This window comes from Glandiceps talaboti, chromosome 18 (assembly GCF_964340395.1).
Source record: "Glandiceps talaboti chromosome 18, keGlaTala1.1, whole genome shotgun sequence".
Lineage (NCBI taxonomy): Eukaryota > Metazoa > Hemichordata > Enteropneusta > Spengelidae > Glandiceps > Glandiceps talaboti.
Genome location: NC_135566.1, coordinates 21403711 through 21428317, shown reverse-complemented (window position 1 = coordinate 21428317; position 24607 = coordinate 21403711). Strand labels below are relative to the sequence as shown.

Below are 24607 nucleotides of genomic sequence, written 5' to 3'. Positions count from 1 at the left end.
AGCGTCATATTGACCGTCAGATAGCTTCAGATCCGAATACACCCGACGGCAGGGAAGTAGTCTCAATGGTATTATTTCAGGTTTGAGTCCGTCGGGTGTCTTCAGATCTGAGGCCATCTGACGGTATATTATAACCTTCCTTACGGAAGGTAAAAATGTAAGCCAACCTAACCATCACATTGTAATCAGAATGAAAACTTCCCAAAACTGATGTTCACATGTGACAGGACAAGATTAGATGGTACACTGGTGAAATATATATATACTCAATTTTTCTACTAGTTGGATTTCACATTGTACATCAAATTATCTAACCTTTACAAGACTGCCCAACTTCAGTTATTATGACATTTATGACAAAAACAGCACATAAGTGGGTTTTTCTTAACATTGTTTTATTAGTATGTATGTTTTTGTCCAGTACTGCTCAAAATAAAGTCAAGCATCCAGAGCTATGTATGTAGTATATCAGTATGGTTTGTACAGTAACACACCATTTCCTTTATGAATAATTACCTTATATCAGTTTAGACATGATTTTTCTCATTTTTGACTATTTCCTTCAAGTGTCCATCATATTCAGTAATCAGCCAAACACTACTAACGTTACTGTTAATTAACACAAGATAAAATGATAAAGAAAGTAAGGATTCTTCCTCCTTTGATAACATGAAATAAAACACAAACCTGAAAAAATATAATATTTTTATAGTAGAAAACATCTGAAATGTAATAATATTGATAAATATAACTTCTCTTTTTGAAAAATAAAGTCAAACGTCTATCCTTTCTGGTTTATAAAGTATGTACCAGTAATGGCACAAGCTTGCATGATTTGTATAGCTGTGCAAGTGTCACATAATTGGTAATATAAAACTAGAATTGTTATCCTGACAAGATGTATAAACTAGACTTCTATGGTTCTGCCATTTTCTTCTTACTTATCTTCACCAACCTGTCAGTCTTCTGTAAATCAATATACAAATTTTACATATTATTTTAACTTACATTTCTGAATCACTTGCAATGGATGAATGTTCAGTGGCTCCAGGATTAATAAAATCTAAGGAAATTTCTACTCCCAGTCAAACATCTTGGCCGTCTTGTCAGCATTATCATGGGTTGTATTACACTCTATGCATGGTACATGTACATGGTGAGATATTCACACATTTTGGGGGGATGGCGAGTAGAAATTTTCATAAGATTTTAGGGATACTGCAAATAAATGTGTTAAATTTACTGAACAAAAATGACAAATGGCATTATTGACACGGCTATGGTCTTCATTAAATAATTTTGACACATCCAAGATGAACAATGCACAACAATATTTCCAAATTTGTAGTGTGTTGTGCCAGGAGGATAGTTGGAATGGTTCAGTTTACTTCACAAATGACACACCAACCAGTAATCTGAACTGTACTATGCTGTCTCAGGTTGAAAGTTAGAATTGTTCACTGTACAAAAATTACACCGAATAGTATTCTAAAATTGACTACTAGAATGCACAGTTGTCAGGAGCAGAGTTAGAATTGTTGATTGTACATACAACACACCAATCCAGTGATCCAAATTTAGCTAAAGTGTGTGATGGGAAAAAGTTAGACAAGAATGGTTGACACCAAGCAATGGAGATGTACTTACAGGTCCCATGTATTTAACATCAAGTTCCCACTGATTGGCAGTATATGTCACATAGTCCATTTCAGCTGTAGTGAATGCAGCCATTGAGAATGGCATCTCTTGAACATCATCACTGTCAATGAATGCCCTGTAAACAAAAGATAGATATATCATCACTGTCAATGAATGCCACACAAACAAAAGGTAGATACATCATCAGTCAATGAATGTCATAAAACAAAAGGCAGATATATCATCACTGTCAATGAATGCCACACAAACAAAAGGTAGATACATCATCACTGCCAATGAATGCCCTGTAAGTAAAGAAGGCAGATATATCATCACTGTCAATGAATGCCACACAAACAAAAGGTAGATACATCATCACTGTCAATGAATGCCATGTAGGCAAAGAAGGCAGATACATCATCACTGCCAATGAATGCCCTGTAAGTAAAGAAGGCAGATATATCATCACTGTCAATGAATGCCATACAAACAAAAGGTAGATACATCATCACTGTCAATGAATGCCATGTAAGCACAGAAGGCAGATACATCATCACTGCCAATGAATGCCCTGTAAACAAAGGCAGATACATCATCACTGTTGATGAATGCCCTGTAAACAAAGAAGGCAGATATATCATCAGTCAATGAATGCCATACAAACAAAAGATAGATATATCATCACTGTCAATGAATGCCCTGTAAACAAAGAAGGCAGATATATCATCACTGTCAATGAATGCCATACAAACAAAAGGCAGATACATCATCACTGTCAATGAATGCCACACAAACAAAAGATAGATACATCATCACTGTCAACGAATGCCACACAAATAAAAGGCAGATATATCATCACTGTCAATGAATGCCATGTAAGTAAAGAAGGCAGATATATCATCACTGTCAATGAATGCCACACAAACAAAAGGTAGATACATCATCACTGTCAATGAATGCCACACAAACAAAAGGTAGATACATCATCACTGCCAATGAATGCCATGTAAGTAAAGAAGGCAGATATATCATCACTGTCAATGAATGCCACACAAACAAAAGGTAGATACATCATCACTGTCAATGAATGCCATGTAAGCAAAGAAGGCAGATACATCATCACTGCCAATGAATGCCCTGTAAACAAAGAAGGCAGATATATCATCACTGTCAATGAATGCCATACAAACAAAAGATAGATATATCATCAGTCAATGAATGCCCTGTAAACAAAGAAGGCAGATATATCATCACTGTCAATGAATGCCATACAAACAAAAGGCAGATACATCATCACTCAATGAATGCCACACAAACAAAAGATAGATACATCAGCACTGTCAACGAATGCCACACAAACAAAAGATAGATATATCATCAGTCAATGAATGCCCTGTAAGCAAAGAAGGCAGATATATCATCACTGTCAATGAATGCCATGTAAACAAAGAAGGCAGATATATCATCAGTCAATGAATGCCATGTAAACAAAGAAGGCAGATATATCATCACGGTCAATGAATGCCCTGTAAGCAAAGAAGGTAGATATATCATCAGTTGATGAATGCCATGTAAACAAAGAAGGCAGATATATCATCACTGTCAATGAATGCCATGTAAGCAAAGGCAGATACATCATCACTGTCAATGAATGCCATGTAAACACAGAAGGTAGGTATATCATCACTTTTGATGAATGCCATGTAAACAAAGAAGGCAGATATATCATCACTGTCAATGAATGCCATACAAACAAAAGGCAGATACATCATCACTGTCAATGAATGCCACACAAACAAAAGATAGATACATCAGCACTGTCAACGAATGCCACACAAACAAAAGATAGATATATCATCAGTCAATGAATGCCCTGTAAGCAAAGAAGGCAGATATATCATCACTGTTGATGAATGCCCTGTAAACAAAGAAGGCAGATATATCATCAGTCAATGAATGCCATGTAAACAAAGAAGGCAGATATATCATCACTGTCAATGAATGCCCTGTAAGCAAAGAAGGTAGATATATCATCTGTTGATGAATGCCATGTAAACAAAGAAGGCAGATACATCATCACTGTCAATGAATGCCATGTAAACACAGAAGGTAGGTATATCATCACTTTTGATGAATGCCATGTAAACAAAGAAGGCAGATATATCATCACTGTCAATGAATGCCACACAAACAAAAGGCAGATATATCATCACTTTTGATGAATGCCATGTAAACAAAGAAGGCAGATATATCATCACTGTCAATGAATGCCATGTAAGCAAAGAGGGTAGATACATCATCACTCAATGAATGCCATGTAAGCAAAGGCAGATACAAAATGTACATCATCACTGTCAATGAATGCCATGTAAGCAAAGAAGGTAGATACATCATCACTGTCAATGAATGCCATGTAAGCAAAGGCAGATACATCATCACTGTCAATGAATGCCATGTAAACAAAGAAGGTAGATACATCATCACTGTCAATGAATGCCATGTAAGCAAAGAAGGTAGATACATCATCACTGTCAATGAATGCCATGTAAGCAAAGAGGGTAGATACATCATCACTCAATGAATGCCATGTAAGCAAAGGCAGATACATCATCACTGTCAATAAATGCCCTGTAAGTAAAGGTAGATACATCATCACTGTCAATGAATGCCCTGTAAGTAAAGGTAGATACATCATCACTGTCAATGAATGCCCTGTAAGTAAAGGTAGATACATCATCACTGTCAATAAATGCCCTGTAAGTAAAGGTAGATACATCATCACTGTCAATAAATGCCATGTAAGCAAAGGCAGATACATCATCACTGTCAATAAATGCCATGTAAGCAAAGGCAGATACATCATCACTGTCAATAAATGCCCTGTAAGTAAAGGTAGATACATCATCACTGTCAATAAATGCCATGTAAGCAAAGGCAGATACATCATCACTGTCAATAAATGCCATGTAAGTAAAGGTAGATACATCATCACTGTCAATAAATGCCATGTAAGCAAAGGCAGATACATCATCACTGTCAATAAATGCCATGTAAGCAAAGGCAGATACATCATCACTGTCAATAAATGCCATGTAAGCAAAGGCAGATACATCATCACTGTCAATAAATGCCATGTAAGCAAAGGTAGATACATCATCACTGTCAATGAATGCCATGTAAGCAAAGGCAGATACATCATCACTGTCAATAAATGCCATGTAAGCAAAGGTAGATACATCATCACTGTCAATGAATGCCATGTAAACAAAGAAGGTAGATACATCATCGCTGTCAATGAATGCCCTAATACACAGACTCCACAGCAAAGGTTACATCCCAAAAATGTATGAACCCAGCCTGTACCCCTTCAATACAAACAAAGACTTTGCTAAAAAGATGATGGGTGGGTGTAAACATGCATTTCACTTGAAACCATGTATTACACAAATCATCTCCTTTCAACACAAAAGTATATTTTATTTACCTGAAAGCATCAGCTACTGTCTTCTGAAATCCTGATGAACAATCCTTTGGTAACATCTTGGCAGTGTTTTCACTGTCCCCTACATGAAATATACAATGTGTAGTCTTAGTATATATAGGAATAACAAGAAACAAACAGCAACAGCATGTGATGTGGGATCTCTTGCCTCCAAATTTGATAATCTATCTATCAAGTGTATTCATTCTCAAATTTGATAATCTATCTATCAAGTGTATTCAATTCTCAAATTTGATAATCTATCTATTAAGTGTATTCAATTCTCAAATTTGATAATCTATCTATCAAGTGTATTCAATTCTCAAATTTGATAATCTATATATCAAGTGTATTCAATTCTCAAATTTGATAATCTATCTATCAAGTGTATTCAATTCTCAAATTTGATAATCTATCTATCAAGTGTATTCAATTCTCAAATTTGATATCTATCTATCAAGTGTATTCAATTCTCAAGTTTGATAATCTATCTATTAAGTGTATTCAATTCTCAAATTTGATAATCTGTCTATCAAGTTTATTCAATTCTCAAATTTGATATCTATCTATCAAGCGTATTCAATTCTCAAATTTGATTATCTATCAAGTGTATTCAATTCTCAAATTTGATAATCTATCTATCAAGTGTATTCAATTCTCAAATTTGATAATCTATCTATTAAGTGTATTCAATTCTCAAATTTGATAATCTATCTATCAAGCGTATTCAATTCTCAAATTTGATTATCTATCAAGTGTATTCAATTCTCAAATTTGATAATCTATCTATCAAGCGTATTCAATTCTCAAATTTGATTATCTATCAAGTGTATTCAATTCTCAAATTTGATAATCTATATATCAAGTGTATTCAATTCTCAAATTTGATAATCTATCTATCAAGTGTATTCAATTCTCAAATTTGATAATCTATCTATTAAGTGTATTCAATTCTCAAATTTGATAATCTGTCTATCAAGTGTATTCAATTCTCAAATTTGATATCTATCTATCAAGCGTATTCAATTCTCAAATTTGATAATCTATCTATCAAGTGTATTCAATTCTCAAATTTGATAATCTATCTATCAAGCGTATTCAATTCTCAAATTTGATAATCTGTCTATCAAGTGTATTCAATTCTCAAATTTGATATCTATCTATCAAGCGTATTCAATTCTCAAATTTGATAATCTATCTATCAAGTGTATTCAATTCTCAAATTTGATAATCTATCTATCAAGTGTATTCAATTCTCAAATTTGATAATCTATCTATCAAGTGTATTCACTATTTTCATTGATCATTTCCTTACTGCTGATAAATTTGTGTGCATTAACCCAACCTAGATTTTTCACAAAAAGATATAAACTATAACAGACTTACATAAAACATAAGTCATGCAGCACGTCACAAAGATTCATCTGATTGGTCAAGAGGCAAGACAAAAGATATTAAATAAACTTGTTGCCTGTTAAGTTAATGATTCTAATACAATAAAGGAAAAGTATGTACCGGTATACTACCCACTCAGTGGCAACTTTGTAAAAGTATGTACCGGTATACTACCCACTCAGTGGCAACTTTGTAAATGTATGTACCGGTATACTACCCACTCAGTGGCAACTTTGTAAATGACTTCAAGTCACCTCATGCAAACCTAAAGAGAATATACTTCTGTACTAGAAATCACAAATGGAAATTTCAGTACATTCAGTACATACCTTTATTTGGGTTTCTCAATCCTGCAAACATTTTGCCATACATATCTCTCTCCAAAGCTTTGAACTTCTTGACAGATTTATCAAGTTTCTGCAATTCTCTGGTAATCTCTCCATTTTGTGGCTCAACTTTCTGGGCACAGAGCAAGAACTCTTTGGCACGATCAAACTCACTCAGCTGATGGTAGGCCTGATGAATAAGGAGAATTCAAATGAACAAAAATCATGATAAGTTAAGGGTGGGTTGTACAGTTATGGTCAGGATGAGTGATAGGTATAAAAAAATGCAATCTTTGCAGTATGCATAATCACCTGTCCATACCCAAGTAAACCCGTTACTCACCTGTCCATACCCAAGGAACCCTTTACCCACCTGTCCATACCCAAGTAAACCCTTCACCCACCTGTCCATACCCAAGTAAACCCTTTACTCACCTGTCCATACCCAAGGAACCCTTTACCCACCTGTCCATACCCAAGTAAACCCTTTACCCACCTGTCCATACCCAAGTAAACCCTTTACCCACCTGTCCATAACCAAGTAAACCCTTTACCCACCTGTCCATACCCAAGTAAACCCTTTACCCACCTGTCCATATTCAAGTAAACCCTTCACCCACCTGTCCATACCCAAGTAAACACTTTACCCACCTGTCCATACCCAAGTAAACCCTTTACTCACCTGTCCATACCCAAGGAACCCTTCACCCACCTGTCCATACCCAAGTAAACCCTTTACCCACCTGTCCATACCCAAGTAAACCCTTTACCCACCTGTCCATACCCAAGTAAACCCTTTACCCACCTGTCCATACCCAAGTAAACCCTTTACCCACCTGTCCATATTCAAGTAAACCCTTCACCCACCTGTCCATACCCAAGTAACCCTTTACCCACCTGTCCATAACCAAGTAAACCCTTTATCCACCTGTCCATACCCAAGTAAACCCTTTACCCACCTGTCCATATTCAAGTAAACCCTTTACCCACCTGTCCATACCCAAGTAAACCCTTTACCCACCTGTCCATACCCAAGTAAACCCTTTACCCACCTGTCCATACCCAAGTAAACCCTTTACCCACCTGTCCATATTCAAGTAAACCCTTTACCCACCTGTCCATACCCAAGTAAACCCTTTACCCACCTGTCCATACCCAAGTAAACCCTTTACCCACCTGTCCATACCCAAGTAAACACTTTACCACCTGTCCATACCCAAATAAACCCTTTACCCACCTGTCCATATTCAAGTAAACCCTTTACCCACCTGTCCATACACAAGTAAACCCTTTAACCACCTGTCCATATTCAAGTAAACCCTTTACCCACCTGCCTAGACCCAAGTAAACCTTTACCCACCTGTCCATATTCAAGTAAACCCTTTACCCACCGGCCTAGACCCAAGTAAACACTTTACCACCTGTCCATACCCAAGTAAACACTTTACCACCTGTCCATACCCAAATAAACACTTTACCCACCTGTCCATACCCAAGTAAACACTTTACCCACCTGTCCATACCCAAGTAAACACTTTACCACCTGTCCATACCCAAATAAACACTTTACCCACCTGTCCATACCCAAATGAAACAATTTACCCACCAGTCCATACCCAAATGAAACACTTTACCCACCTGTCCATACCCAAATGAAACACTTCACCCACCTGTCCATACCCAAGTAAACCCTTTACCCACCTGTCCATACCCAAGTAAACCCTTTACCCACCTGTCCATACCCAAGTAAACCCTTTACCCACCTGTCCATACCCAAGTAAACCCTTTACCCACCTGTCCATACCCAAGTAAACCCTTTACCCACCTGTCCATACCCAAGTAAACACTTTACCACCTGTCCATACCCAAATAAACCCTTTACCCACCTGTCCATATTCAAGTAAACCCTTTACCCACCTGTCCATACACAAGTAAACCCTTTAACCACCTGTCCATATTCAAGTAAACCCTTTACCCACCTGCCTAGACCCAAGTAAACCTTTACCCACCTGTCCATATTCAAGTAAACCCTTTACCCACCGGCCTAGACCCAAGTAAACACTTTACCACCTGTCCATACCCAAGTAAACACTTTACCACCTGTCCATACCCAAATAAACACTTTACCCACCTGTCCATACCCAAGTAAACACTTTACCCACCTGTCCATACCCAAGTAAACACTTTACCACCTGTCCATACCCAAATAAACACTTTACCCACCTGTCCATACCCAAATGAAACAATTTACCCACCAGTCCATACCCAAATGAAACACTTTACCCACCTGTCCATACCCAAATGAAACACTTCACCCACCTGTCCATACCCAAGTAAACCCTTTACCCACCTGTCCATACCCAAGTAAACCCTTCACCCACCTGTCCATACCCAAGTAACCCCTTTACCCACCTGTCCATACCCAAGTAAACCCTTTACCCACCTGTCCATACCCAAGTAAACACTTTACCACCTGTCCATAACCAAGTAAACCCTTTACCCACCTGTCTATACCCAAGTAAACCCTTTACCCACCTGTCCATACACAAGTAAACCCTTTACCCACCTGTCCATACCCAAGTAAACCCTTTACCCACCTGTCCATACCCAAGTAAACCCTTTACCCACCTGTCCATACCCAAATAAACACTTTACCTACCTGTCCATATTCAAGTAAACCCTTCACCCACCTGTCTATACCCAAGTAAACCCTTTACCCACCTGTCTATACCCAAGTAAACCCTTCACCCACCTGTCCATACACAAGTAAACCCTTTACCCACCTGTCCATACCCAAGTAAACCCTTTACCCACCTGTCCATACCCAAGTAAACCCTTTACCCACCTGTCCATACCCAAATAAACACTTTACCCACCTGTCCATACCAAATTTAACCCTTTATTCACATGTCCAGCATTTTACCCACCTGTCCATACCCAAGTAAACCCTTTACCCACCTGTCCATACCCAAGTAAACCCTTTCCCCACCTGTCCATATCCAAGTAAACCCTTTACCACCCTGTCTAGACCCAAATGAAACACTTTACCACCTGTCTATACCCAAGTAAACCCTTTACCCACCTGTCTATACCCAAGTAAACCCTTTACCCACCTGTCCATACACAAGTAAACCCTTTACCCACCTGTCCATACCCAAGTAAACCCTTTACCCACCTGTCCATACCCAAGTAAACCCTTTACCCACCTGTCCATACCCAAATAAACACTTTACCTACCTGTCCATACCCAAATGAAACACTTCACCCACCTGTCTATAACCACGTAAACCCTTTACCCACCTGTCTACACCCAAGTAAACCCTTTACCCACCTGTCTATACCCAAGTAAACACTTTACCCACCTGTCCATACCAAATTTAACCCTTTCCCCACCTGTCCATATCCAAGTAAACCCTTTACCACCCTGTCTAGACCCAAATGAAACACTTTACCACCTGTCCATACCCAAGGAACCCTTTACCCACCTGTCCATACCCAAGTAAACACTTTACCACCTGTCAATACCCAAGTAAACCCTTTACTCACCTGTCAATACCCAAGTAACCCTGTTCATGCCCAAGTACACACTTTCCCCACCTGTCCATATCCAAGTAAACCCTTTACCAACCTGTCTAGACCCAAATGAAACACTTTACCAACCTGTCCATACCCAAGGAACCCTTTACCCACCTGTCCATACCCAAGTAAACCCTTTATCCACCTGTCTATACCCAAGAAGCATGTGACCTACCTTTCCACATCTGAATAAAGCCTTCACATTCTTCTCATCAATCTCTAGTGCCTTCTTGGAGAATGTAATGGCTCTGTTTGACCGACATAGTTTGATACTACACAATGCCATGTTGAGGTACAGTTTCAGTAATACTTTCTGCATGGCCTTCTCTTCAATTTCATCCTTTAGATGACAGTTTTCCAAGATCTGTAGGGCCTAGTGTTGATCAATAACATATTGAAAACATTATGCCATGCTTGTCTTAGTGCAACTTCAAATGACACTTTTCTAAGATCATCCAGGCCTAGTGATAACACAGTATTTCTGGCTTGTCTTTGTTAAACTTTGGTTTCATTCAGTGTTCTTGTACTACAGGTTATTTCAATAGGATAAATAAATAATAGTGACAGCAAATACTGAAATGATTTATTGAAAGTGTTTTGTAATACAATATTAATTTCATACAGTATCTTTGTACAATTTGTTAAAGGGTACATACATTTTTTGGGAGGTGGGGTTAATATATAAAGATTTCTTAATCACCACTCACCTCATTATATTTTCCAAATGCTCTCTTTGTGTGTTTTTCTTTGAACAATTCATTTCCAGCCTGTGTAAAGTTAATAATCAATATTTCAATATCAGAACTTATTTTCAAAATATTGAAAGCAAAGATGAAAAATGAAATCTACATTGTATCATTATATGAATTGAACTAATCAAATTACACATTTCTTTGACTGCCTGCAACACATGTGGTGGAAAATCAATAGTATTCCTATAACAACACCACTATCATGGTATGTCTGTAAATCCGTAAAAAATTGAAAATAACACAGATCAACTTGGCATGAACAAATCTGAAAAGCCTCCCCCCCCCCCCCCCCCCAAACAACTTGCAGACCAAATATCAAAGTATTCTGTCAGTTTTGGAGAAGAAGATAGGAATAAAATAAAAAAGTTGACAGACAGATGCATGATGATGCCGGAGAATCAACCTATAAACCTAAAGCTCCATGCACCTGTCGCTGACAGCGACGCTAAAAAAAAATGAAAGTGAAGTTTGAGAATTTGAATTTTACTGATGGTGAAACACATTACAAACTTTTTCCATATTTACTATCATCTGAAACCCAAAACTTTATACCTGTCTATCAGCATGAACTACAGCTAAAATTTCATCAAAGGAAGCATTTCTTTGTTCTTCCTTGGACCACCTGTGAAACTGTTCTGGTAATGAGTTATCTATGAAACTCAGGAGTTCTATTTCAAACAAAACTAGTGGAAAAAAGACAACAAAAAGCCAACAAGTTATTACATATGACGTAAAATTATCAAATAAAAGATTGAATTACTCATTCTGAGTCTCAGTTTTAAGAAAGTGAATCACTTATAAATCATAGCATTTCTTTTTATCATTAAATATTTATGCAAACATTAAATTTCACATACATACATGTAAAGCAACAATATAATATAGCTTCTGGCATGGAACTCAGACCATTAAAATTGTCAGTGACCACATTCCCCAGATCCCTCACCTAAATCAGTTCAAAACTGGTTTAACTGCATATTGGGAAAGGAGAACTGACTCTGATTCAATTTCGAACTGATTGAGACTTTAGATAGGGCCAGGGCTAGTCATAACCTAGAATTATTCAAAGGCAATGACTAAAACACCCATGAGAGGTTTTTCTTCTGTATGTAGCCTACATGTATAAAATAACATGGTGAGATTCTTCATTAAATACAAACTCACTAATTGTGTTTCCAGGTATGCGAGGTGGACATCCCTGTTTTCCATACCCATATTCTGGTTTGACCAAAAATCTGGAAAACTCTCCTTTCCTCATAGAAGCCACAGCTATTTCAAGTCCTGGGATACACATTCCTGGATAGGATAGTATTGAATCACCATTAAATGAGATTGAGATTGCATAGATTATCTCTGATGTATGCACACTTTATGTACATGTATCACACAATATGATAATACTATAAATTGTTAAAACATACTCATTGGAGGTGCCCCACACATTCCACTATTAAACCCAAGACTGTATGTCATTATATGTCAAAGTCAGTACAGTGGCATGAAGGGGCTAAGTAACACCCAGACCAGACCATGAGAACTTTAATAATTTTTATACCTGTATTTTAGAGAGGTTGCACAGTACACGGTTGATGAAATTGACTGCTCAGGGTCTCCTCATTGTAAGGAGCACAGTAGTCTTGCTGCTAGACGTTCGGGCTTTCTTCCGATGCTATAACTATAAGCGAACGAAGTTCGCATGTGAGGGCCTGCCCGAACAGTCTAGCGAATGTCATTTTCAGACCGGACATTCCATTGAGATTACATTGAGCGGTGGGTTGGGCCATCTATGCATATATATACTTTAATATATTCAATAACCTATGACCTCGGGGAATCTCTGCATGCAAGTGTTGACAAACACATTTACGTCATTACTATGGCTTATTGGTTTATGGTAATTGTGAGTTTGATGAGTGTGTAGACGTTGTCATTCACACATTTCAGTTAACGCATTGGTGGTTATTTATACAAGCCCCTCCTTAAGATGAATATGCATGAAAATTTAGCTATTGTCCTCTGTTTGTGCTTGTCACTAATACGGTTCTCTGATTGGCAGTTATTTCTATCCTGATGACATTCGCTAGACCTCGGATGTTCCATCCTCGATAGCGTTGTTCGGCTGTTTGTTGTATTTTATCGGAAGAACATCCGAGGGCTAGCTGATAGACTAGGAGCACAGCAGCTATTAAAGATACAATTAGCCTTATATCAGGAAATATCATTAGCAAACATTCTCTTTAGTATACAGTCTGTCTTCATTGCTATCAGAAGACAGATAGAATTTACTGATTTCCATCCTAACTATCGTCAGCTAAAGATTCTTAAAATCTTCCTTTCTATCACTTTTTAACACAGCTGAATATATTCTAAAAATAAAACCCACATGAGCAAAAAGTATGTATATAATAGACATCGGTGGAAAGATAAACAACAAGGTGGAGCCACGTTGTTTATCTTTCCACCGGTGTCTATTGTACTTATGCCTGACAAGTTCACAGGATGCCAGGATTAGCTCATCTCACCCTCGCTAGACTAGATTATGGTAAAGTACACACATCTCACCCTCGCTAGACTAGACTACGGTGAAGTACACACATTAACAGTCAGGATGGAACACCAAAATGCAAACTCTATTGTTCACTCTTATCATGCTGCTCACACGGACATAAGCGTTACCTCACACGGAGACACAAGCATTATCTGGTGAAAAGTATTTAATTCAAAAACCAAAATTTAAGAAATCGAAAAATATTCACAAGAAAACTAATTGCACCATTCAAAATAGGAACGGCTTGTTGAACGGCAAAATAACAACAGAAATGTTCAAATCCTAACTAAACAACACTGGTGACTCGATAATTGTATGCTTAGCAATCGTAGTGAATGATCAATATTTATATTACACATCGTTTGCAAAGTAGGTTCTCACATCAAAATTTAAATCAAAGTTCACTTCAAATGAATCTTGAAATTTGACATAGTTAAATTTTTTGTGGACGAATGAAAGTGTAGTCGCATCATTGGTACTAGAACATGGGGAAACGTTTGATACATGCTTTACTTCACTGGTAAGCATCATTTCTTCCATTTCGACGAAAAATCTTGACCTTTACCGGTGATTACTTTGCAAGACTGTGACTTTGTACTTTGTGCTACGAACATCCATCAACAACCAGGCGTACACACATGTACACACAGGGGAATGTATTATTGCTTAGATAGCCGTTTTCTTAGGAAAATATCATACAAATCTTGCTGCTACAAATGTATCAATCTCTACTACAGAGATAAATATCTCTTTTCTCCTTACACGTAGGAATATATAGTCAAAAGGTTGTTATATTTAGTCTGTAGACCTGGCAAACAACAATCTATGAAATATTACATGCCCCTATGCATGTACACCATCATGTTAAAGTTATGGCCGCATTGTAGTATGTAGAACACATCCATCAGTGTGCAATGGGTAAAGGTGATTGATCTAAAGAAAACCCTAAAGTTTGTTGCATCAATAACATTCATTATTGTGAAACTGGCCAGAATATTGAAATAAGGTGGTACACTATACTGTCAGCGCTTGGAGTAATTTATACAAGGTCAATGTGAGCAAAATAGCTTTAGGAACAAAAACATGGGGAAAAGTGAACATGTATTTCCAATGGGCCAGTAATGCTACTTCTACTAGTACTGGCACACATGTTGATGTGTTGTTCTCAACTTGTCACAGGGGTCGAAATAATGAAAAAATTTTGCTTGTCCACTGGGCAAGTAGAAAACAAAAAGTACTTGCCCAAATCAAACAGTGCTTTCCCATTCCAAATAGTGGGGTATTTTTTTGAGCACTGTTGGGATTGATTGGTCTTTCTTTTGCTTATTGTTCAAAAAATGTCACTTTGAAAGTTTAGTGTGTACTGAAAAGTTCTCTGCACAATAAACAGGAGTCCTAGATAATATTAATTTTCATGGCCTAATTAACATTCATACTACAGCATAGCATACAATTTTTTGTTCACCTGTAAAAAGTAGTTATTAAAATAATCACAAGTTTTTCAGCACTTTCATAAGCTATCAATATAAAAAATGAACATTTATTTCAACACATATAAAATCTGTCTAAGTATTTCCTTTTTCACCACATCAATATATTTTCTTTCCTTCCTCATCCACACCAACTATTTTTCTCCCAGGAAATTTGCACTTGATTCAAATACCCAAAACCTGAAAAATTATGTTGTAATTTACTATTGATTTACAATATTCAATGAGTCACTGGTCATTCCAGGTATGTTTGATAGAGTAAACAAAGTACGTCAAGGACAGCTGGTCCAGATTGTTTTGAAAAGTTGTCAGTCAAGAAAAACATCTCAATATTGCTACAATGTTATAATTTTCCAGACATGTTGGCACCTTGGTTATACAATGTATCCAAAATCCTATCAGACATGTGCAGTGTCTGATAAGTATATAGCATGAACACAGGCAAAAACACATCCCTGATCAATAATCATATGAAATTCTCCTTGCCCCTTGGGACAAGTACTTTTCAAAACAACTTGCCCAAGCTTTGACATCACTTGCCAGGGGCAAGTAAAAGGCCATTATTTCGAGCCCTGTGTCATGATACATGTGTACTCATACCACTAAAAAAAGTATACTAGAATGTACGATGAAGTAAACTGAATCTTTACAATAACAGCATAACAAAGCGATATAGAACAACTGGTTTAGGTTGAAACATATATCGGTGAACGTTATGTAACCCCAGTCCTGTCATGTCAGTTTCACGCTTGCTCACGATTTAGACATTTTTTGAAAGTTCTGTGTATCCAGGGTACGAAGGCAATCATTTTCAAGGTAACCAGAGCGTGTTTTTCAATACACATCAAATTGATTCCGTAAAAATCCCGAACCTGTCACAAGCATGTCATGCTGATGACAGGCGCCAGTCACGAGACACTTCGTTAAAAAAAACAAGGCATGCGATAGTCCGGTCGATGTGCCCATAGACATTAGCCCCTTCGTCCACAAAATCTGCTCTTGCTGCATACTTATCGGCTGTACATGTACCTGTCTCTTTATTACACCATAACCTTGCTCATTGTTGCTGGAGGAGCGATTTTCTCTTTGCATCAAGAGTGGCATTGAACTTCAAGAACGTGCCATTACCATCCATGAAATTAATGTCCCCTCTTCCAAATTCTTCTCTCAGGTGTCGCTGGATACCGGCACTGAGACCATTGAGAGTGTCTGGCTGATGGTTTGCCTTCCCTGTTTCATACTTCCATTACAAAGTAGCCCATATAGACGTCAATGTCTTTGACATTGCATGAGGCTAATTGATCTGTGTTTGGGATTGTTATTGCATCGCCAGGCAAGTCTGCTTCATTTCTTGCCTTCACCCATTCATTCCAAACTTTTGTTCTCCATGAAGTCGTTCTTCTCATGTTTTTAGGTACACGGTTCAGTACCATGTCATCCATCTCGTCTTTGGTCATGAAACTAAAGTGTGGTTTACTAGTCATGGTTCGCTGGGTTACAGTTGAAAATGCTATTACTATGGATCGACGGGTGACTCAATAGGTTGTTACTGGTTTGGAAGCTAGATCAGAATGGTGGCCAATTTCTATTCTAAAATGCTATACATTGTTATTGTATATATCTTCACACCTTTTTATCCTCTCTCTGTTTTGCCTTCAAACACAAACACACAGGAGACATGTTGTCCCTGGTATCTTTTCCACTGCTGATGGCACTAAGCTCCACGAGAGTTGGTTATAGCCCACTACACAAAAGTTTCAGATTATCACTACAGCTGCGGTGGAAGTATGCTAATCCTGTACATGTCAAACAATGTGTCAACATTATGACAGATAAAGGGTATAAAACATAATAGCTACCTTCTCCAAGTTTCAGAGTCTGTGGTTTGTTTCTCAGTCTGGTAGAATCATACGGCTCATCTGAATATTCCAAGTACCCATTGTAATGTATTTTACAATAAGAAGATGGTGGTATAGTCTCTCCCATACCACCTTTGATCATCTTCTTGAGAACACCCTCACTTCCAGTCAGATCTGCCATATCTCTTCCCATTTTCTCAAATGGAGTCTAAATTATCAAGGAACCATATAGAAGATACAATAAAACTTCCCTATCTTGCATGAGACATGGTTTACGAAAATCAAATACTAGTACACTATAATGAACAATTTAAGGTCAGTGTTTTATTTAAGGGTGGTAAGTAGGTAAAATCTACCGGGGTTCCCACATAAACTTAAGCAATAAACCACCCCTGGGGATGGTATACCAAGAGGTTTTGACCAGTGAACTCAATATATGCACAAGCGATAGTGAGTGCATATAGAGTTCACTGATCAAAACCGAGTGGTATACCATCCCCAGGGGGTGGTTTATCGCTATTATATTATACTAGTATATTGAAAATATCGGAAACAAGATAAGAACTAACGTTTTCTCGTTTCATATGCGCCTCTATGTCTAATTTACATAACAATAACACTGCTTTTCAAGACAGCTGATGTTGGCCTCAACGTGAACGTCGTGCAGCGACTGGATTTATTTTATCTGCTCATCGTTTCTAGGGATAATCTGTACATTGATCAGCTCATTAAAAGTGCACAGTGATGAATAAACAATCTGTTTGACTCAAGGTATAAACTTGAAGTGGTTTATTGAATACAGTGTGCTTCGATCGCTCCCGGCCGAATTCGTGACTCGGTGAAGTGATAGACAGGTTGATATTTACAATGTATTTATATTACTGGAAGTTACCTCAGTAGATTTTCGGGTTTGAGGATTTCCCTCTCGGATAGATGACTGATACTTTAGCACAGGATCCCAGACAAATTTCTATTTAGATTAATGGTAAGTCGGCCAGTGTAACCTCTTTCACTTGCTTCATTTTTATGACAGGACAGGACAGCTCACCAATGTTTCCACTCCAGCCGCGCCGAGGCTGGGACCGATCTTGTGCATGCCTAGCGCCTTGACCTTAGTACATGTAGTAGGCGATGATTTGAACAAATACGCGATGACTGGGTTGCTTTCGAAATTTCCTTCATAATTTCTCATAAAATATTGTCTCATTGAGAGAAAATCCTCCTCTGACAATTCGAAGAGTTCACTATCAGTATCACGGCGGACTACAACTCAACGCTCGTAGACGAACAAAATTAGTTCGATGTCTAGACCAATCAGATCCCTCGATTTCCACCATCAATATACTGGTATAATATAATATGATACATTGCATGGGAAGCACTACCAGTTTTACCTCTTTCCCCCTTTCTGTTACCGGGGTTCCCAAACCTTAGCAAAAACACTGAAGGTACAGACACTACTGGCAGTGACTTTAATTTGAGAGACAAAATGTGTTAATTTCTCTAAAATCCCTTTCTATACTAGAATTGACATCTAGTTATCTATATGTCAATAAAAGTGCCAATAACATTATAGCATAAATGTTGAGAGTACTTTAATTATATACACCACCATTTAACTGTTGCTATGGGTGTGGTCTTGTTGCTAGGCATATCTTTTTCATTTGCCTTCCCTTCACTGGTGTTATATTGGCATATCTCATCAGTTACCTGTTGCTATGGGCATAGTCTTGTTGGTAAGGACATTTGCATATTTCAAAATAATCTTTATACAATTGCCTACCCATCCCTGTTAATAACATATTGTGAAATTTAACAACAAATATGGCTGCCATTCAGCCATTTTGATTCGGTCGTAAAACCAAGTGACATGCATATGTCTTACATATATGTTACCTTTATGCCAGGTTTGGTTGAAATCAGTTGGTGCATGGCAGAGATATGATGGTGAACACATGCATGCACAGACAGACAGACAGAACTCTATGTATAAGTCTCCCCCGGGGTGGTGTCTGTTGGGGACTAAAATCCTTTAAATACTGAGTATATTCTTACCAAGTCTTCTGCATCTGAGTCACTGTCATCATCTACTGCTGAACATTCATAATTTAACTGCTTAAAGATATCTTCAGAATCAAAATACTTATCATCATCAGCTATATAAGGAAAACAATGGGATTAGCTGTTATGTTATATTGAGTATGGCTACTCCATAAAACAGTGAATAAGGAACGAGTGAAACCGTCCCGATCAATAAATGCAATCCGACATTTTGAATCAATATTGTTTATCATGGGATATCAAGGCGAGATATACAGTAGGTCACCATCTGACTATATATCTAAATGTTAAGTATGTCTACTCCACAAAACACATAATACATGGGGTATATCTGGGGTATAGCTGTAACTGGGGTATTATTGTTTTAGTCAGACAACCAACAATGCATTCACTGACAATACTTAGACATTGTACATGTTTAGAACAGTTCTATTTTACTTGTAAATAGTTGAAATCCTGATTCATAGGGACGGACCCAAAAATCAATTTGATTGGATATATTGCTGCACCATACTATGTGTACAGCTACACAAATTTGAAATAAATATGTTTACCCAGAGGTAATTCAATACTGTGCAGGGTATATGATTTTACTTGTACTCAAATCATTTTTTCTAACAAAATAGTTGCAAAAAATTGTCCAGTTTCAGCTCATGTAGCTTTAACTAAAATGTACAATACATATGACCCAGGGGGTGGAAAGTACACAAAGGGTTCCTATGAAGGGTTTTCATTTAACCTGACTTGATGAATCTGTAAATAGCATGTACATGTATATACAAGTGTTTTCACACTGAACCTGAATCTCTTTGTCTTCACATATGAAGTAGAGTGTCAAAACAAAGAGATCTGGGTATTCATGATGACATCACAAGAAGTTTTTAACTCTTTCCCAAAAACCCTTACAGGAAATCCCATAACAGATGAACACATATCAAGTGCAGTCGAGCTTCTTTACAAGATATAAGTTGTTTAGTTATTGAGACACAATTTTATCACCAAAAATCATTATGTAAGAATCAATACAAGTATACTAAAGCCTGGATGGGCTTTTCATACAAGTATTTTAAAAAAACAAATACTAATTTTAATTTTACTGAAACTTATTTTAAAACTATTCTTGAAAGAATCATTTTTCATTCAATCTGCCAAACTTCACATTTCTGGAAATATTACTACATGTAATGTTTACCTTGTGGAGGTATTTCATGTGAAGCAATCTCAAACTCTGTTCCTTCTCCATCAGTTCGACTCAACTCATTCAGGTCTATCCCTTTCTTCAATTGGACTGTATGTGATGGTGGCTATACAATGTAGTTCATCATGTCATGTCACATCACATCACATCACATCATATCATATCACAAAACAAAACAACCAAAAACAGAAAGAAGTTACACATGATGATGTAATTTAAATTTATAAAGATTGGTATAGACCCCTAATGATATTGTTGTTGCAATGTAGTTTGAGCTATGAAATCCATGACTTTGTATGGTACACATTTTTATAGTTCATTCCTACAACTATGTTACTACTCAAACCAATGTACAAATCATGAGAAATGATTACAGTGAGTAGGTGGACATTTTCTCTGACTGCTGGCTTTACATCTGGTTATTTTCAGGTTTGGTGCAGAGATTGGAAATCACTAACATTAATATATTATTTAATCTGTTTGGCTCAACTGATAATGATATGCTGGTAATGGGAAAACTTGATTTAATCATTAACCTTTACAATCAATCAATCAATCAATCAATCAATCAATCAATCAATCAACCAATCTTTGTTGCATAACAACATGCCATAAGCACGTTAAAGCATACAAAAATATCATACAGAAATAAAATGAATACAATACCGTTATTTAGCCAACTGTTGGAGGACTGTTTATATCAACGAGAAATTTTCCATGAGGAAGTTTATCATCAGACATCAAAATGTGCAAAAATTTACTTTTGTCATTTTAAGGAATGAAAATTTGAATTATTTAATGACAAAGAAGAAAAGTGCCTTTCTCTCATTTGTATAATGAGAACAAAGAATTTAATGATGAAATTCATCTTCTACCATATTTTGACAAAATTTACAGAATCTTTCATCTACAGGAATCTTAAGAGTACACCACCTCACCAACTGGCAATTTGAATATTATAATCTGAAATTCTAAATTTAGTCACTAGTTTTCTACAAACATGATTTTTAATTTGCAGAAGATATTTCTCAAAACCCAAAACTGTTTTAAACAATGTATATGTTCTCATTTTGTTTTTATAACTATTACTATCAGTAGTAGTACCTACACCTACTGTGTTACTTCCCTGTGTAATTGAGATGAGAATGTATTAGTCCCTCTTATTACTTCTCACTGTGATTGCTTTTTGTAACTCAGTTCTTGATAATAGTTTTTGGTTCAAATTTAATGTAGCTCCCGGCGTGGTTCACACCTTTCCAGAGTTTGTTTACTTTTGTTATTTACAAAAAGCACGTGCAATCTGCTCTTCTACTGACCTGGCCGCTGATAAAACCATTGTGATAACGTTTACCGACAACCACATGCATCTAATGTCTTGTAACTTTATAAAAGCATCGGTAGATACAATAGATATGAATGACAATCAAGATATGTTTTATAAATTAGTAGCTTGTACCATGGAACTTGCAAGTATAAACCCACTACTTCCATGGTTGTAGCAATGAGTGGGTCCCCTTTCAAGTTTCATGGTTATACTAAATGTTTTCGTTGAATGACATCTTGTTATCGGCGAATTGATAGTATTATCAGAATAAAGTATCGCCTGGTCGTTTACCGAAATCTTGACTATAACAACATGACACATCCGAAGATAATGAGGAAACCCCGTCATCGTGGACCATTCGAAAACTGAGACGGTGTACTGCGTTTTACATACAGTACCTTCATGCAATGACAACGAGAACGCGTACACTAAAAGTTCTGTGGCATGTGCCGTGGTAGTTTCTGCAAGATTATTTCATTAAAAAAAATATTATAACTAAAGGTTGCCTTGGTTATGATTAATTACACACAAACCTGGAGTAACTCTTCGTCTTCGATAGACAAACTCTGAATTTCTTCTAGTCTTTCCATAGTCGCAGTTTACGTAAACTACTACTACCTAGTAAACTTAGTAACTACTCAAGACGTCTGAGGACGTGCATACTAAAAATGTTACTACTACAGCCTCACTACTCGGTTTAATCATACCCGAAAAGAAAAAGGTGGATATATTTACGTACATTTACTTTACTAATCAAGTAATAATTATTAAATAAGATTATAAAACTTTGCAAATATGATGTGTGTTGTTCCCTTGTAGAGTATACTATTCAACGAATACACGTTCTCATTATACTTGAGTGTGTTTCGTACCGGAAGTCGACAGATGGGTAAGCTCAGCTTACGGTCACAGTGCTTGTTTATGACTTTGTTGGAATATTCCATGCAATGTGGAGAGTGACTTCGATATTTTACGTCATTTCAGGTCTGTGTGGTTCCATTTAGTGTTAGGGTAGTTTTATCCTGAGAGTCTTTTTGAAGGAATGTGCCACCTTTTTGTTTGTAATCTCTCAAAACAAAGTGAAGCGCAGCAATTTATGAGGGCGCTATATTTGTTTTTGTTCTCCATGTTACGCTCCTGGCTAAAGTATCAGAAATGACCTCAAAATGATGGCCTCAGAATTTGTAGGTGATCTTGAAGTATATTATTACATTTTAGTATTTGAGGGTAAAGTTACAAACTTTTTTAATTTTATGAGTTATATTTCAATCTACTCATACACTTGTACATTCAAGAAATATGTTTTGGATTAATTTTCACTCATTTTGCAAACGTAGTGTAATAATATTCAGGAATGTGAAAAATAGACATAAGTGTAAATACGTTTTTATCTATTTAAACCGTTACTGGGGTGATTTATAAGACCATCAATTTCAAACTTGGTAATTGGACAAATGGCTCTCAAGTCATCAATCTGTATTTGATTTATAGTATCTGTACCACTATTTAAGTTGGTAATATAAACATCTAATGCCACACACCTGTGTTAGTCCCTTAAAATACAAATTAAGTACCATTATTTTACTGTTTACAGCTACACATGCAATATTACCTATGGATGATTCACCTCATGGTGTACAATATTGAAAGTATCTTATTATCAAAAGTTTATACTACATTACTATGACTAATACCACACAGTTTTAACTTACATACAAAATTTGGAAGTATCATTTTAATTTTATCCAACAAAAGTTTCAAAAGATTTCCATGTGTAGCTTTAAGTATTGTCAATTTCTTTCAAATCTTGTGCAATATATGATGATACTTTAAGTACAGAACATGTGACATACACAGTAACACACATGTTGCTTATATCACCGTTATACTCAATGGTAGCCATATTTGGTGTATAAAATCCACCATTTTTACAGAAGCTTAGGACAAAAGAACACAGACACTTTAGTCAAATGTCAATTCCTATATTATCAACAATGTGCCCTCAAAGTTAATTTGACGCACCACTGATGCACACAATTTCTAGAGACACACCAAAATTTGGTGTTTCCCTATCTCTTACCGTATGTGGTGAGTGTGCCCTCTAAGCCAATTTGACGTGCCACTGACGCACAAAATTTCTAGTGACCCTCCAAAATTTGGTGTTCCCTATCTCTTACAATATGGTGACTGACAAGAAATGCCAGTCCCTCTCATTTTGACTGACAACAACAAAATTTAGGTATCATTAGAGGGCACACTGATTATCAAATATGACCTCTTTGCTGTATATGAATTTGTATTTGACTAACCATTACATTTATTGTATTATTCACAGAGAAATAAAGTATTTGCTGTGAAGACATGTTTACACACTACTTTTGTAGATGAATGTGCCCATCATTGATATATCAACCAGTGTGCTGCATCTCTGGCAGTGAGGCAGTCTTAAAATGATAACAGAATATGGTTGTAATATGCAAAACACTTACAGTTCACCACAAATAGATGAATTAAGAAGACTGCATTACACAAGACTGGAATTTTTTAACCAGGCCTTATTCACTGAGATCAAACTAAGGCAGAAAAAATACAACATTTTGCATGCTATGTGTGCAAATGACTTAAAATTACTCACATGTACAACAGTCTTAAACACTGGAAGCCAAGGTAAACAACAAGGTATGCAACAAGACATGGAAATGAGCAGTGGTGATGCGTCCATGCAAACAGGGATATGGAAGACACACACAGAAGAAAGACCTACTCAATATGGCAAAAGTACTGTACTCACGTCAACTAAAGTTTTTGTTGGAAATATAGGCTATAGGGTAAGTTACAATTTAACTATTGACATGGTAAAAATAAGTGGGATACTATGATATGATGTCTGGGTGTGGTATTTGATCGATAGAGTACCCCCCTCCCCCTCAAAGTTAAATTATGTTCATGCTACTGTTCC

At 36.8% G+C, this 24607-nt stretch overlaps 1 protein-coding gene across 1 annotated transcript; it reads right to left on the bottom strand.

Moving 5' to 3' along the window:
• Positions 1-380: 380 nt before the first annotated feature.
• Positions 381-22300, bottom strand: LOC144448898 (inactive peptidyl-prolyl cis-trans isomerase FKBP6-like). Its single transcript, XM_078139242.1, has 12 exons — positions 22182-22300; positions 20319-20430; positions 19121-19221; positions 17066-17273; positions 12333-12464; positions 11721-11851; positions 11124-11183; positions 10592-10789; positions 6844-7030; positions 5123-5201; positions 1648-1774; positions 381-966 (listed from the first exon to the last, which is right to left on the bottom strand). The coding sequence occupies exons 1-12, from the start codon at positions 22236-22238 to the stop codon at positions 916-918; spliced, it is 1443 nt and encodes a 480-aa protein (XP_077995368.1). The 5' UTR covers positions 22239-22300; the 3' UTR covers positions 381-915.
• Positions 22301-24607: the final 2307 nt, after the last annotated feature.

Coding starts and splice junctions, on each gene's coding strand:
- LOC144448898 (XM_078139242.1), bottom strand. CDS start 22,238: ATGGAAAGACTAGAAGAAATTCAGAGTTTGTCTATCGAAGACGAAGAG. Junction 11,852..12,332: donor CATACCTGGAAACACAATTA/GTGAGTTTGTAT, acceptor TTTTTCCACTAG/TTTTGTTTGAAATAGAACTC. Junction 1,775..5,122: donor ACAGTAGCTGATGCTTTCAG/GTAAATAAAATA, acceptor TTTTGTTTACAG/GGCATTCATTGACAGTGATG.